Genomic DNA, 13,993 nt, shown 5'->3' on the forward strand with positions numbered 1-13,993 from the left:
ATAAATCAGGATATCTTGGTGTCTGAAGCGTCAGCTTGGACCATTCTTCTCTTCATGTGTCACTCAGGCATCCCTACTTTATTAAAGTGCAATACTAAATAGCGAGACAAGCCCTTTAACTATGCCCTTTTTGGGTGTGGGTGAGTGCATGCATATATTCTGGTATTAACGTGGTGGTGTGACAAGTGTGACTCTCGGATGTACCTTGTGCATGCAGAGAGGGTGTCTTCAGAAATACTTTATAATTCTGTGTCAAATCCTCCATCTAAATGGTGCATGGTGTAAACTGACAGTTGCACTATATCACATCACGGGGTAAAAGTTTTGCAGGGTTTGCTCCAGGGTTGAATTTAAATACTGGACTTATTTCGCCCTCTACCGACGACAATGGTGATTGTACTTCCCTGCGCTACCACCGCCTCACCGGCGGGTGGCGCTGCAGCCCCGCGGCGCTGTTCGCCGCTTCCCCTGCGCAGAGATCAGAGAGAGCGACCGGCCGGCGGTGCCAGACCAAAATACAAACAATGGGCAAGAAGCACAAAAAGCACAAGTCCGAAAAACACGGATATGAAGGTATTTTAATTGCATATACTTAGAGTACTAATCCAGCTAAACTCTTTATTAATTTGTTTTAAAATACACCAGCGGGAATATATGTGGTTTCGCGCTTGTTAGCACGACCATAGTCATAAGTTAGCTAAATAGCTAGCGTGCTGCTAGGCTAGCTAGGCTTGATTTAGCTGTTTATCTCCCGCATGCTTTTAGTTATAAGCCCACAGCTTTGTGTGATTATACGGTGTGAACACAAGTTCCGATTTAGGACGTTGATACAATCTTAGGTGTAAATCCACAACAACGCCTGCTTGGTAAGATAGCTACCACGTAGCGGCTATTGTTACTAGCATCCCTCAGCTGTCACGGCTACAGTTAGCTATCGTTAGCTCGGTAATGATTTTAGCTGGCTCGATGTCTGCAGAGTACGGAGAGAGACCACTGAAGCTGGTGCTGAAAGTGTCTGGGAATGAAGTGACGACGGGAAGCTCGAGTCGGGACACTTTCTACGACGAGCAGCCGGCGGACCACGACAAACCCAAGGACAAGAAGAAGAAAAAGAAGAAGGATAAAGAGAGGAGCCTCGGCTCTCCGGAGGATGACAGAGGAAAGAAAAAGGTAAGCCTGCTCCCCTTTCTTCTAGATGGATAGTGAAGGATGTGAAGTCTTTAACGAGAGGAGCTGCTTTACACACACAGTGTTTAATATTGGTTTTGTAACGTTAGACGCCAAAGAAGAAGAAAGGACAGGAGGCAGATGGAGAAGAGGACCGAGAGCAGAACAGGACTCCTATCCGCTCCGAGCTGGATAAACTGGAAGGTAGTGTCAAATGTTCATCTTGTTCACAACTAATGTCGACAGTTTTTTGTTTTTTCTGAGGTCTTACCTTGATGTGTTGTTGTTTTTCTTAGCAGAGAAAGAGCAGACTCCTCTGCAGGAAGCTTTGAACCAGCTCATCAGGCAGCTACAAAGGTGCAACCTGGATCCCTTAATTGATTGAGTCTCCTCATGATGCTTGTGATTTTATTGACCCTCAGCCCTCCCTACCTCCACAGTTTAGTTACTACATGCCTGGTGCTGCAAATAAATTCTGTATTTATTTATTTTTCTTTGTAGGAAAGATCCCAGTGCTTTCTTCTCCTTCCCGGTGACGGACCTCATCGCTCCTGGCTACTCCTCAATTATCAAACGGCCTATGGACTTCAGTTCAATGAAGGACAAAGTAAAGAAAGAGTGCTACCAGTCATTGGATGAACTCAAGGTATCTGTCTGTGTCTCACACAGGTGTATTGTTGCATGCTAGCAGATTATCTAATCACTTCACGTCACTTTGAGTTGTAAAATGTCAAAACAAGAGGCGTATCTCATGCAGCCAGTGTAGTTACATGATCCCAACATGATTTTGAGTCAATTGATCACATGACCTGGAAACTATTGAGCTAAAATGCTAATATTTGCTAAAAATGCTAATATTTGCTAATAAAAATTATGAACAGATGTAAAATGTAAAAACAAGAGGTGTATCTTATGCAGCCAGTGTTGTTACATGATCCCACACTGATTTTGAGTCAATTGATCACATGACCTGGAAGCTATTTAGCTAAAATGCTAATATTTACATGTAAAAATTAATAAAAATTTAAAAAAAATATTTAGAGATATAAAACGTAAAAAACAAGTCTTGCAAATTAGCATGGCCTACATCACGAGATTCAACAGAATTCAGGGAACGCGTGGATATATGGTTTTTGAATATGCGACAAAGTATGTGAGAGTTATTAGCCAAAACACACTTTCCTTGATTATAGCACCACCTAGTGATGGACGTTCAGGACGAGCATAGATTATAACATTTTTGGCCAGGCCTAATGTGTTTGTCAAATAAAATGCCGTTTTCATCCATGTTCAGGCAGTGAAAAATGCGATCATTTCGGACAACGCAGGTTACCTGCTGGGGCCCTAATGAAACTGGCACCAGAGCGCCACCTTGGGTCCTTGCAGGTTCCCTGCTCGGGCCCTAATGAATGGGATCACAGTTCGCGGTTTTGTGTTGACAAAAGCAGTTGAGAGCGTGGCTACTTTGGTGGTATCCTTATGGGGAGGGATGACGTATTTCCGCTTTTACGTAGATCCCAGTGGAGGGCGTGCACTGTTATAGGTTCCCTTCTTTGACAAACAGCTTGTGTCCAATAGTATTTTAGAAAAAAAAAAAAAGAGCAGACCTGAAAGTAACGAGTACTTTTCAGCCTTCCTAGAAATTAACTTGAGTAAAAGTAAAAATATTTGTCTTGGAAATGTATTCAAGTAAGAGTAATAAGTACCAAAGAAATCTAATGCTCAAGTAAAGTACAAATCCTCTGGATATGTACTTAAGTACAGTACTCAAGTAAATTCACTCCGTTACTGTCCACTGCAAACTGGCAACGTACTTCTAAGATTAAAAAGGGGCATTAATTTTTTTTCTTTACTTTTCTTAAAATGTGATTTTTCTTTCTCAGGCATGAAAACTAATAAACAAGAACAGAAAGGAAGAACAAAAATATAAATGCATTGTTTTAGCACTTAAATTCCACATTTTACAGATCAGTCATATGAGATCTTATTGTCTGGCACCTTGGTACTTCACTTTTTCCAATTCTAGCCGTTGTAAAACATAGTTGAATAGGCCTGGACTATGGTAAAATGTCTGTCATGTATACCAGGATTACAACTTTCTACTGCATTTTGATTCACAAGAGCTGATTTGTGTCATGTTGTCAACTATGTGACGTGTTATGTGATGTTGATGCAGGTGGATTTCAGGATCATGTGTGAAAACGCCATGATTTACAACAAACCCGAGACCATTTACCACAAAGCAGCTCGGAAACTGTTACACTCTGGGATGAAGATCTTGAGCCAGGTATGAAACTTCTTCAAGGACTCTCCTGCTGTTCATGTAGCTCTTTCAGATTGTAGACAATATTATTTTAAAAATTTAGTATGAATGAAAAATCTTTTTGGGGCTTTTTATAATTTCACCGTATCTATATAATTTAAAGTTTAAAGGTCCAGTGTGTAGGATTTAGGCGGTTCTAATGGCAGACATGGAATATAATATTCATACTTACGCTTTCATTCGTGTGAATCGCCTGAAACTACTTATAGCCACGTTTATGTTAAAACTCGTTCGTATCCAGTGATAATTATTGATGTAGTCGACACACGGCCTTCACTGGAGTTTATTAAAGTTAAACATAAATAAATATTCACCACCTCTTCAAATACAGACGGTATTTATCAACATGTGTAAGTCGCTCTCTGTGCCACAAGATGTCATCGTCGTCTTTCTGTTTGCTATAAACTTCATTTGGAGCACTGGGACAGATGGGGGCAGCAGATAGCTGCAAAATGTTCTGGTTATGTATAACATCATCGGTGCTACCAACAGGTTTATCAGGCAGATTTTCTTCTCTCCAGTTCTTTTCTTTTCCTGTTCCTTAGTGAAAGAAATGAAATACCCTTTTAATTGTCTTTCAATAGGAAAGACTGGACAGCCTGAAGCAGAGCATAGAGTTCATGTCCGGCCTCGACCCTTCTGCCAGACAGCCAGTGAAGTCTGAGGAACAAGGGGGCACCAGTCTGGACCAGAACAAAGAGAGACCCACGACCTCGGACACCAGCGAGCGCTCCCAAACACCCAGCACACCCAGGTCCTTAAACCGGCTGACTTTACATACATGTGTCCTTAAGTCCCAGTCATGTAGCACTGCAGCAGAGCTTCTCTTGCCCAGATTTCAATGTGAGGAGGTGAAATAATCGTCACGAAGCTTCATTTCTCACATGATCCTAAAGTTAAGTTGGGTGACATGAGTAAAATCTCAATCAAGACGTGGCAAAAAAAAACTGTCCCTGATCTTGAACAAAAGGATTTAAATGCTGAAATTGTCAGCACAGGTAAGGGGGTAAAAACCGCAGCACGTTGGTGGAAACAGTTCCCCCACTCTGTCGGTGCAGGGTCAGTTTGTTGTGAGTTTGTTTCCTCTGACACTAAAGTGAATCCGTTTTTCCACTGTGTTGCCGGAGGCTGAGAATGTTAGGAATGCCTCACAGCATGTTGGGTCTTGTTTTCTCTCATGGCTGTGCATCTTTTAAATCAGTGATGTAACAGAACCGGACGATTCAAGTCACGATCGGTTACGACAGAGGAGCAGCTGAGCAACCTTTTTACTGTGCTGTTTTTCATTCAGCTACATTTTTACCTTCAGTGTAAGAACAGAAGACACTGCGTATAAAATCCTCATGGCGTTTACTGACGTCAACAAAACGCTTGCAGGTAGATTATCTAAGAAGTGAAAGTAGAACGTAGGCGTTTAATGAACAGAAGCCCTCATTCCTCTTCCTGCAGTGTGCATGCTTTTTATTCTTTCTATAAAGTAAAAACCTTTTCATACATGGTCGAAGAGTCTCATCTGCCGGCTGTCAATTGTGTTTCATTTGCAGACAGGATAAGGACTCCAAGGACGAAGCGGCAAAGGCAGAGAAAGAGCTTGAGGAAATCCGCAAGGTTATCGAAGAGTCAGGAGGAAAGCTGTCCAACAGAGTGCTGCAGTGTGATGTGAGCAAGCAGGGTCACACTCAGACCTCTCTTTTTTTCCCTAAATGACATTACCGCTATTAAGCATATCATGACTATCTGCTCATTTCAAAATGATGTCATGAGACGAAAAGTCTCTAGTTTCAGAGCCCTTAGTGGAGAGGATATCTGGTTTTATTTTAGGCTAACAGGGGATTTGGTGTTTAAGACATCTGGAACATTTAACTTGGGGTCATGAGATTTTTTGCTCCAACTGGTGGTTGGTCAATCAGTAGTGGTTTGGAAGAAGCGCTGTTGTTCTCCAGGTCCGACCCAAATGTTTCTACGCAACACTCATTTCTCATATTGAAAAAACAGATTTTTATGGGCATGTACAATTTATTTGTTGTACAGTTGGAGTTTGGAAGGCGGAAGTCTGACGGCTCCACCACTCTGGCAATCCTCAACCCAGCAGATCCATCAGTGGGAGGTGAGTCCATCTGGAGGCCCGTAGAGTCCTTCAGTTGATCAATGGAAAATAAATAAGCAGCACTTCAGATGAGTAGCTCATTCTTAATAAACGTCTGTCAAAGATTCACTAGTTCCAGTTTTTGAAATGTGAACATTTGCTGGTTTTCTCAGCCTTCAACGATCGTACGCTGAATGCCACTTGGACCAAAAAAAAAGCAATTTGCAGACGTCACCTTTGACTAGATACTTAATAGAGAAAAGAATCAGCAGACTAATCAGTGAACGTAAATACGTCAGGAGAATGAAGAAGGGAGAGAACTAAATGTCTTTCTGCTGCTGCAGATGTTGGTTACTGTCCTGTGAAACTCGGCATGATGTCCAATCGGCTGCAGAGCGGCGTGAACACCCTGCAGGGCTTCAGGGAGGACAAGAGGAACAGGATTACTCAAGGTACTCTACTGCTCCAAATTTTCCAGCACGATGCTAATGTGAGAGCTCTCCTTCCTGCCGGTTGAGCTTTGAGCCGATATTGCTGCTTCCCACAGTGTCCTACATCAACTACGGGCCCTTCACCTCCTACGCGCCCACCTACGACTCCAGCTTCGCCAACATCAGCAAGGAGGAGTCCGACCTCATCTTCTCTTCTTACGGCGACGAGTCCGGTCCGCAGGGCTCAGACAGGTATGTTCGGCACCGACGCACTCGCGCTCTGTGGCATTTACACAAAACGTCACGAGGCATTCCTGACTGACTGCTTCCCAGATGTTTCTGTCTTTTACTGAGGTCACCCAGTCTGGAGGAGGTCAGGTTTACACTGGGCCTCCTTCTGACTCTAACCCGCCGGTCCTTACACTTCAGTCCGTCGTCTATAATTATCTCATGGTATGCTGCTATAGGACACTCATGACACCCTTGGCTTACTGTATCTCCACCAAGAATGTTACTGATCACCTTAAAGACTTTGCACCGTCTGTGTTTGTAACCTCCAGAGTTTTTGTGTCCAGGCTAAAAATTAAAGTGGACTGGATGTTTAGAACAAACAGTTTCATTAAAGCATTGGTATCCAGTAACACAGTTGAAATGATACTGTACTTAAGTATGTTGTTAATTTATATTTACCTCCATCAAGGTGGTTTGTTGGATTGTTCCTCAGCAGGATTACATAAAAACTACTGAGCAGGTTTTTCCATGAACATCCCTGAATAGACCCCATTTGCTTTTGGTGTGTATTCGTAAGAAGGGACGAATCTTCTTTCTTCCCAATTTCTGTAACATTGCGATTGGATGTTTTTCAGAATTTTCATACATTTCTCAGGGAACAATGGATGGATCTTGGTGTTTTTCACCAGAGGTGTATTTAGGTGGCTGGTATCAACGAGTGCGTACAATTTGATGAGGATCGGAGTGAAGATCCAGACCGAGCGGATTTAAATATGTTTTATTTGATATTGGATTCAGCTTGATTCAATTAAACTGGACTGTTGAGTCATTTTTCACTACATTTTAAAAATAGAAGGATGACATAGAAGTAGGGACGGGACAGGAAAACGTTTTATCGTGGATTGCTCTTCATGAAAAAGAAGAAGCCCGCTCTGACTGTCTCTGTTTCACTGTGTGCACCAGGTTCAGTTGTTGCTTCAGCGGGTTAGACTCAGCAGAGTCGAGAGCAACTTCTTATTTTTCTTGGCCAAGAAATTGATTCTGATTTTCACCCCAGCTTCTGCTTCGAAAACACTAACGGTAAATGTTGTTCTACGTGTGTGTTTGTGTGTGTGTGTGTGTTTGGCAGCTTGTCAGAGTTCCTGGCTAATTCAGATGAGTACGTGTACAAACTGGCGGACAATCTTCTGGATGCAATAACCAACGGAGAGCATTCGAAAACCCTGAAGGAGACCGAACCGGTAGGCATCTACTGTCACGTCTTAACTGACTGAAGCTGACTTATGTTCCTGCTGAGTTGCACTGCTCAGGATGCAACAGTATCACTTGACTCAGTTATTTTTGCCTGTCCAGCAGGTGGAGAAGGCAAAAAATACACAAGGGGACAAGAATGAGAAGGAGGTGAGTTTGTACGAACCTGTTCACAGTGATCAAGAGCTTCTGTTCCTCGTGTGTCCCACTACACAGTACGAGTGGAAACAGACATCGAGTTCATAATATTAAATATCAGCGTTGTGCTACGTAACGTGAAACCAGAGCTGTTCACCCTCGTCAGTGCTGGATGTGATGTTCGGAGGATGAGCCCCCGCTGTGCCGTTGTTCGGTGTGCAGCGTGTGTGATTGCATTACACCTCATGTGTGGATTCTTCATTTTATTTTGTCGTTATGGATGGCCTCTGCAGACGGTGACTGCGTCAACCAGCTGTGAAAATAAAGCAGGGGCCTGCCTTTAGCTGTGATCCATCCACGCACGGAAAGAACATTTCCCCTCAGAGCGCAGCGGTGCTGCTCGTTTAACGCTCGCCGTTGGAGAATTTGGAAGAGGCCCTGTGTTTTCGTTCAGTGCCCGCTGGCTGTGCGGCTGAATCGTTCCTCAGAGCAGCAGAGGAAACCAAAGTACAGGCCCCTCCATCATGCACACAGCAGCCCTCTGTGCTGCCTCTGTTTGCTTTTGTTGGCAGCGCTCCAGTTTACTCTCATCCCCTGCCCGGGTGTTGCAGCTTTTCATTAGGGCTGATTTTATTGGAGCGAAGACGCAGCGTGACTAAAGAAGCTTCAAAAGGCCTGGATGTTCCTGAGACGCATCAGCTGTCTAGCGTGGAATGCATCGTCCTAATCTGACTAAACATGTTGTCCCCCCACTTTCGTCTCTTGTAGGTAGCTGAACCCGGAGCATCCCACAGCAACAGGCTGGACTTCCTGTACTCTGCTACAGGCCTGCAGAAGCCTAAAGAGCTCACTGGGGGTAAAACTTCACTAAACTTCATTTCTGATTGATTCATTAATTCACCGTTTAGTCCGTCTGTCTCTTTTTTAAATACCCAGTAAGCTTCCTGGAGCACAAGGTGACAACTTCACATTGATTTCATCCAAAATCCAAAGAAATGTACAGTCATATAAATAGAGAGCTGGAGGAGGATGTTTGGCCTTTCTTCTCGACAACTGAAACAACCTGCTCTCGTGGAGGATCACAGATCTGATCTGCCCAGAGAGCAGGAGGCAGACGTGTGAACGTGGTCAGCTCTGACTGCTTTATGTTGTGAACAAAGAAATTCATAATTACACTCTAAATGCTCCTGCCATTGAGGTAATTTGAGAAAAAAAACAGCAGAAAAAGCCTTCATCTATAGCAGTTAGCTGAGCCATTTAGCCATTCAGCATCCCATTATGCATCCTCTTAGATGTTTCAAACAGCCCATCATAGTTTCTCTCTCCCCCCTCGGCTCTCTGAAGCCTGAGGGTGCCACACCAGGGCTGAGAAAGAAAGGATGTATTGTGTTCAACGTGTGCAGCCGAGGACAGGAGGGGTTACCACAGGGTAACTGGAGGAACCCAGAGGAAGCATTAACTGCATGTCTCTCGTCTCTCTTTCTGTCCGTCACAGAGGCTCTGCACTTCCAGCAGAAGTTGGACGAGACTACAAAGCTCCTGCATGACTTGCAGGAAGCACAGAAGGAGCGTCTGAGCGCCAAGCAGCCACCTAACATGATTTGCTTGATGGCACCGACTTCGAAGGAGATGGAGCTGGGTAAGAGCCTCTCAGTGCACGGGCAGACGGATTTTGGAAGAGCCAGGCTAGCGGTTTCCTTGTTTTTAGTTTTATGCTAAGCTATGCTAACAGGCTGTTGGCGGTAGCTTCATATTTATCTTCTTACAACCCAAATTATTCACTAATGTTCTCTAATAATGTTTCCTTTTGACACTTCCTGTCTGCAGCTGAGAAGGTGACCGGGAACCTGGCTGAGCTGACTGGTCAAGTGGCTCCATGTGACGTCAGCAGCGTGTACGGCATCAGGAGGGCCATGGGCATCACTCTACCTGCAGAACCACCCGAGCCCTTCATTGACCTCACCACTGGTAAAAAAAAAAAAAAACACCTTAATGGACATTGTGTCTGCTGTTTGGGCTTTAAAGTCCAAACTCAACATTACAAATTCAGAGATTCAGTCAGAACTTGGCACATCTAATTGTATTTTCCTTTTCAGTGCAGGGGATGGCTGAGCCGATGGAGACCTCCTCCAGTTGTCAGGATGCTGTTCAGGTCCTTCCTGTATAATTTAATTCCACCCACTCAATCTACAGTTGAATAACTTAAGTTTTGTATGAAAGGTGCTTTTTGTGAGACATTTGTATGCATTTCATTTAATAAACCTTCTTTTATATATACACCGGGTCTCTGTAAAGTACTGTATGACAAACTGCAGACTTAGGAAAACATTTATTACATTCTGTAACTGTACAAAATTCAATGTCACATTTTGTTCACATGAAGGCCAATACATTATTATTATCATTATTATTATGTAACCACGATTACAGACGACATGATGGTCTCAAAAGTTAAGGCCACAAGACAGATCAAGTTTTCAGAGACACTGAGAGCGATCCGGATCGGTGCGGGTGATCATCTGAGCTGCAGCCAGGAAAAACATTCACAGCAGGCAGGTTGTTACATCATACGGACTTGAGACACCGAGGGCAGCGTCGCAGGTTCCCCTCAACGCAGCATAAATGCACACAAGCGGCAACACGTTAACAGATGACGAAGATACAGCACATGGATTCGTCCATTTCCTCCTGAAACGTTGCAAATACCTTGTCATATATGTAATATTAAACAGTTGTTACTGCGGCCGGACTACATGATCACATAAAGGGTTGTTACACCTGAACCTTAACTAACAGTTCAATCAAAGGTGTTGAAGATACAGTAACTTTAGGATGTGCAGCATGGCCGGTAAAAGTGAAACTTACTACTTTTCCTCATGTGTTGTCAGATCTTTATCTTTACCTTCTGTTTCAGCCCGTTTCTGTACTGAAACAGCTGGCAGATGTCGTGCTCATTACACAGTAACAGCAGTGTTCCCATCCCATCTCAAACAGGTAAAAACCAGACGGCTTCTCAAATCAGGATCCAAACAGAATCCATTGTTTTGTTTTTTTAAAGGACCGGGAGGTCTTCAAAAATAACAACTGTATTTGGCATTAGTACAAGACGCATCTTTTCTATCCGAACAACATCTAAGTTAAAGACAAGAAAAAGTACAAAAAGTGACTGATCACTGGACGTAAACGTGGTCATGAATAGAAAAAGATGGCGATTGTACGTACTGACCATCTCTCCACCAATCCTCGTCTGTCTAACAGGGTCCAGAGTAGAAAGTGTTGGTTCATTGTGACATCACAGCGAGGCAGCACTTCCTCTAAGTCATTACTATGCAGCAACATGACAGGAACACAGCTGTATTTCACTCAGCTCTGTCTCAACACTTGTGGCGTTTCAGGAGTATATAAACTCTCGACTTGTGTACACGAGTCTGTGTCCAGTTCTGCTGGCTGTGGCGGTCCGGCCTCAGCTCAGCCCCATACCCTGCTGCTTGCTCATGTCGGTGCACACAAAGAAGGTTTTCAGCTCCCCTTTCCCCTTCACGTTGATTAATCCTCTACAGTCGCACGAGTAGCCAAGCTTCCGCAGCACCTTAAACGTTTCCTCCGTGACCTGAAGAAGAGGGGAGCACACAACTGCAGCTGAGAAAACAAACGACTAACAGAAGTCATTTTTAAACGGCAAAAACATGACTGTTTTTGTCTTGTTGCTACTACATATTCAGATTTAAAACAACATCTGGAGAGCCAAAATCCATTGTGAGAACTTCCCCGCAGCAAAAGTAACATCTGACTTCTCTTACTGAATAAATGTTTTAATTTCCGACTTCATTATGACAGCATTATTGTGGCTATGGCGGAGCAGTGCCATTAGCACAGGAAAAGCAATTTCTCAAGTCAAGTCATGAATTGCTTTGAGTCCACAGATTAATGTGATACGCTGCAATAAAGTGCAACTGCAGGGGAAAAGCAAATTAAATGTTCATCTCATGAGATGTTCTTAGGACTGGCTGAGAATGGAATTTTTTTTTCTGCTGGAAAATACGAGATTTGACTTCTTGACCTTCAAGATTACCAGATACAATATCGCTGGTCGCCTCTGTCGGGCTGTGCCGAACGTACCTGGATCTTCCCGAGCTCCCCGGTGGTCTCCATCCTGCTGGCCACGTTAACAGTGTTTCCCCAGATGTCATACTGAGGCTTCCTCGCCCCGATCACTCCAGCTATCACCGGGCCGTGATTGATGCCTGCGGAGAAACGACAGGTTGTGATAAATTAACAGAGGAAGTGAGAGTGTGCAGGAATAAAACAGACAGGTTGAAATATAAGATCCAAGAAGTGAAACGAGACTCATCCATCCACAGCTCTCACATTTTAGTAGTTCAAAGATGTACCGGATGAGTTCAAATGTTCGTCAGAAATGAAATAACTTTTTCATTCATTAATACAATGCTATTGGTTTGCAGTCATTTCTGTCAAGGACAAATCAGCAGAGCACATTTTCTGAGTTGCCCACAACTTTTCAAGGCGGACTAACACAGGGTTGAAAAGGCTTTTTACTCTACAATACTGTGGCTGCTCTTAAAAGAGATTTTAGACACGACGCAAAGTCAAATGTCTCCCTCAAATATGCTAAAAATCCACGGCATTGATCAAGAAGTTTGAGTGTTGAAACTAGAAGAAGTTTCACAGCTTATGAATTAAAATGCTTAACTTACATGAGAGAGATGAAAAGTGATAAATCCCATGACACTATTTAGATTTACAATAAATTAAACCAAGATACGAGACTACAAATAAAAGGTTAGAGACGTCAAACCTTATTCAATCTAAGACATTCAGTGGTTTCGCAGCTGCAGCCTTACTTGGTCTGGTATGTTGAGAAGCTGATGGTTACTTTTGTTTTAGATAGAGACTGCTGTGTAACTGGTATCACTGAGTCACTGCTCTCACTTCATCTCGCCTCTCTACTGCACTGACTATCCTGTAATTGTCACCTGTGGCCACAGCGGACGCTGTTCAGACGGGTTTTAATGCAGGGATGTTAGATAAGGAGCGGAGAACACAGCAGGTGCAGTTCTACCTTAAATTTCTAATGCAAACAATGACCGCTCACATCTGGAGAGAGCAAGATATCAACTGCAGGATGTTTAGAGGCGTAATGTAACCAGCAGCGGAGAAATTACTAAAGTATGGCGTCAGCTGTCAAAGAAACACTGTCCCTTCCTTTTAATAAACACGTATCTCATTACTGGAAGTGAGTGGATTTTGTTTTAATGTCACAAAGTGTTTAGACACAGCCTGCTGATAAGGACAGCACTCTGTAAAGGAAGATTTAAACCACTCACTGTGAAACTACAGTGTTCATGTTGGTTTTTATCTCCAGAGAAATGTAAATATTTTAACTAAATCTTTTATCCGAGATGTCTGCTCAGAATCAACCGTGTGGGAATAACTGTGTCAGGACTGCAGACACAACAGACAGAGGTTAAGGTCTCTGAGACACTCCTCTGGGTTCTGTCTCTTTCTCATGGCTTCAGTGTGAGATTTGCTTTACATATTATTTGATGTACTTTAGATAACCACAGTAATGTATGAGTGGCAATGTAAAATGAGCTCAACATTACAGACAACCACAAAGCAGACGCTCCACACGTTACAGTACATCAGCTTTTAAAGAAGGACTCACTCCAGTAAGGTAGGTTTAACTTCTACTACAGTCCTGTGAGCAACATGACAAACTAATAACGGAGCCAGTGAAGGCGGTGTACTACATAAATGCCAATCATGTACAGTGTAACCAAGGAAACCTGGATCTAGTGCAGCGCAGCATTCAGTCAATGAAAGGTTTCTGCTGGAGCTGCCAAGCAGCTGAGCACACTCACCCACACGCAGCCTGAAGCTATTGAAGGAATGTCTGTTGATGCCGTCCAACTTGCCAATCAGAGCGATGGCAAACTCCACCATGATCCCTATCTGGGCCTGCTGCCGCTCCCTGTCCTGAAAGAACATATCATCCACCGAGCTCATTATGACCGCTTCAAGCTTTACGGTTTGTATTTATGACATGTGAACACAATTGTTGGCTTGCAAACAAAGCCGACGTGACCCAGATCTGACCCAGGAGCTACTCCACCTGATTGTTCTCCTGACCAGGCGTCCCACTAAGCCCCGCGGCCGCCATGTACGTGCTGCCAATTGTTTTGATCTTCTCCACACCGCTGAACTTTGGTTTGGACAGCAGCTGTTTGGTTAGAGAAACACAAAAAACACTGAGTGTTATGAGGCAACACTTTCTATTTATTCCTGAATTCTTGAGCATTAGTTCTGATAATGATGCAGCCCAGTCCCCGGGGGGCACACGCTTAA

General features: G+C 43.6%; 2 protein-coding genes across 4 annotated transcripts in view; one reads left to right on the forward strand and one right to left on the reverse strand.

Moving 5' to 3' along the window:
- The first annotated feature begins 454 nt into the window (after nt 1-454).
- brd7 (bromodomain containing 7) lies at nt 455-9,904 on the forward strand. Of its 2 annotated transcripts, none has more exons than XM_084360657.1 (17): nt 455-573; nt 977-1,170; nt 1,278-1,371; nt 1,464-1,524; nt 1,669-1,813; nt 3,344-3,454; nt 4,075-4,244; nt 5,035-5,149; nt 5,522-5,597; nt 5,921-6,028; nt 6,124-6,259; nt 7,368-7,479; nt 7,592-7,639; nt 8,396-8,483; nt 9,123-9,266; nt 9,455-9,595; nt 9,724-9,904. In XM_084360657.1, exons 1-17 carry the CDS (start codon nt 525-527, stop codon nt 9,792-9,794), a joined length of 1,863 nt encoding a protein of 620 aa, XP_084216783.1. In that variant the 5' UTR covers nt 455-524; the 3' UTR covers nt 9,795-9,904. The 2 variants fall into 2 exon arrangements, with proteins under 2 accessions (XP_084216783.1, XP_084216784.1); XM_084360658.1 differs by having other exon boundaries at nt 7,595-7,639.
- A 33-nt stretch (nt 9,905-9,937) lies between these two features.
- Nucleotides 9,938-13,993, reverse strand: part of adcy7 (adenylate cyclase 7) — a 53,023-nt gene continuing 48,967 nt past the window's right edge. For both annotated transcript variants that reach the window (XM_084360625.1, XM_084360626.1), the window contains 4 exons: nt 13,761-13,868; nt 13,510-13,624; nt 11,747-11,871; nt 9,938-11,237 (listed from right to left, as the gene is read on the reverse strand). In XM_084360625.1, coding sequence (XP_084216751.1) covers nt 11,091-11,237; nt 11,747-11,871; nt 13,510-13,624; nt 13,761-13,868 — 495 coding nt within the window. In that variant the 3' untranslated portion in view covers nt 9,938-11,090. The remainder of the gene's footprint in view (nt 11,238-11,746; nt 11,872-13,509; nt 13,625-13,760; nt 13,869-13,993) is intronic.

Source organism: Pagrus pagrus (genome assembly GCF_965226575.1).
Source record: "Pagrus pagrus genome assembly, chromosome: 1".
NCBI classification, from domain to species: Eukaryota; Metazoa; Chordata; class Actinopteri; order Spariformes; family Sparidae; genus Pagrus; species Pagrus pagrus.

Coding starts and splice junctions, on each gene's coding strand:
- brd7 (XM_084360657.1), top strand. CDS start 525: ATGGGCAAGAAGCACAAAAAGCACAAGTCCGAAAAACACGGATATGAA. Junction 6,029..6,123: donor GAGGAACAGGATTACTCAAG/GTACTCTACTGC, acceptor TGCTTCCCACAG/TGTCCTACATCAACTACGGG. Junction 9,267..9,454: donor TTCGAAGGAGATGGAGCTGG/GTAAGAGCCTCT, acceptor TCCTGTCTGCAG/CTGAGAAGGTGACCGGGAAC.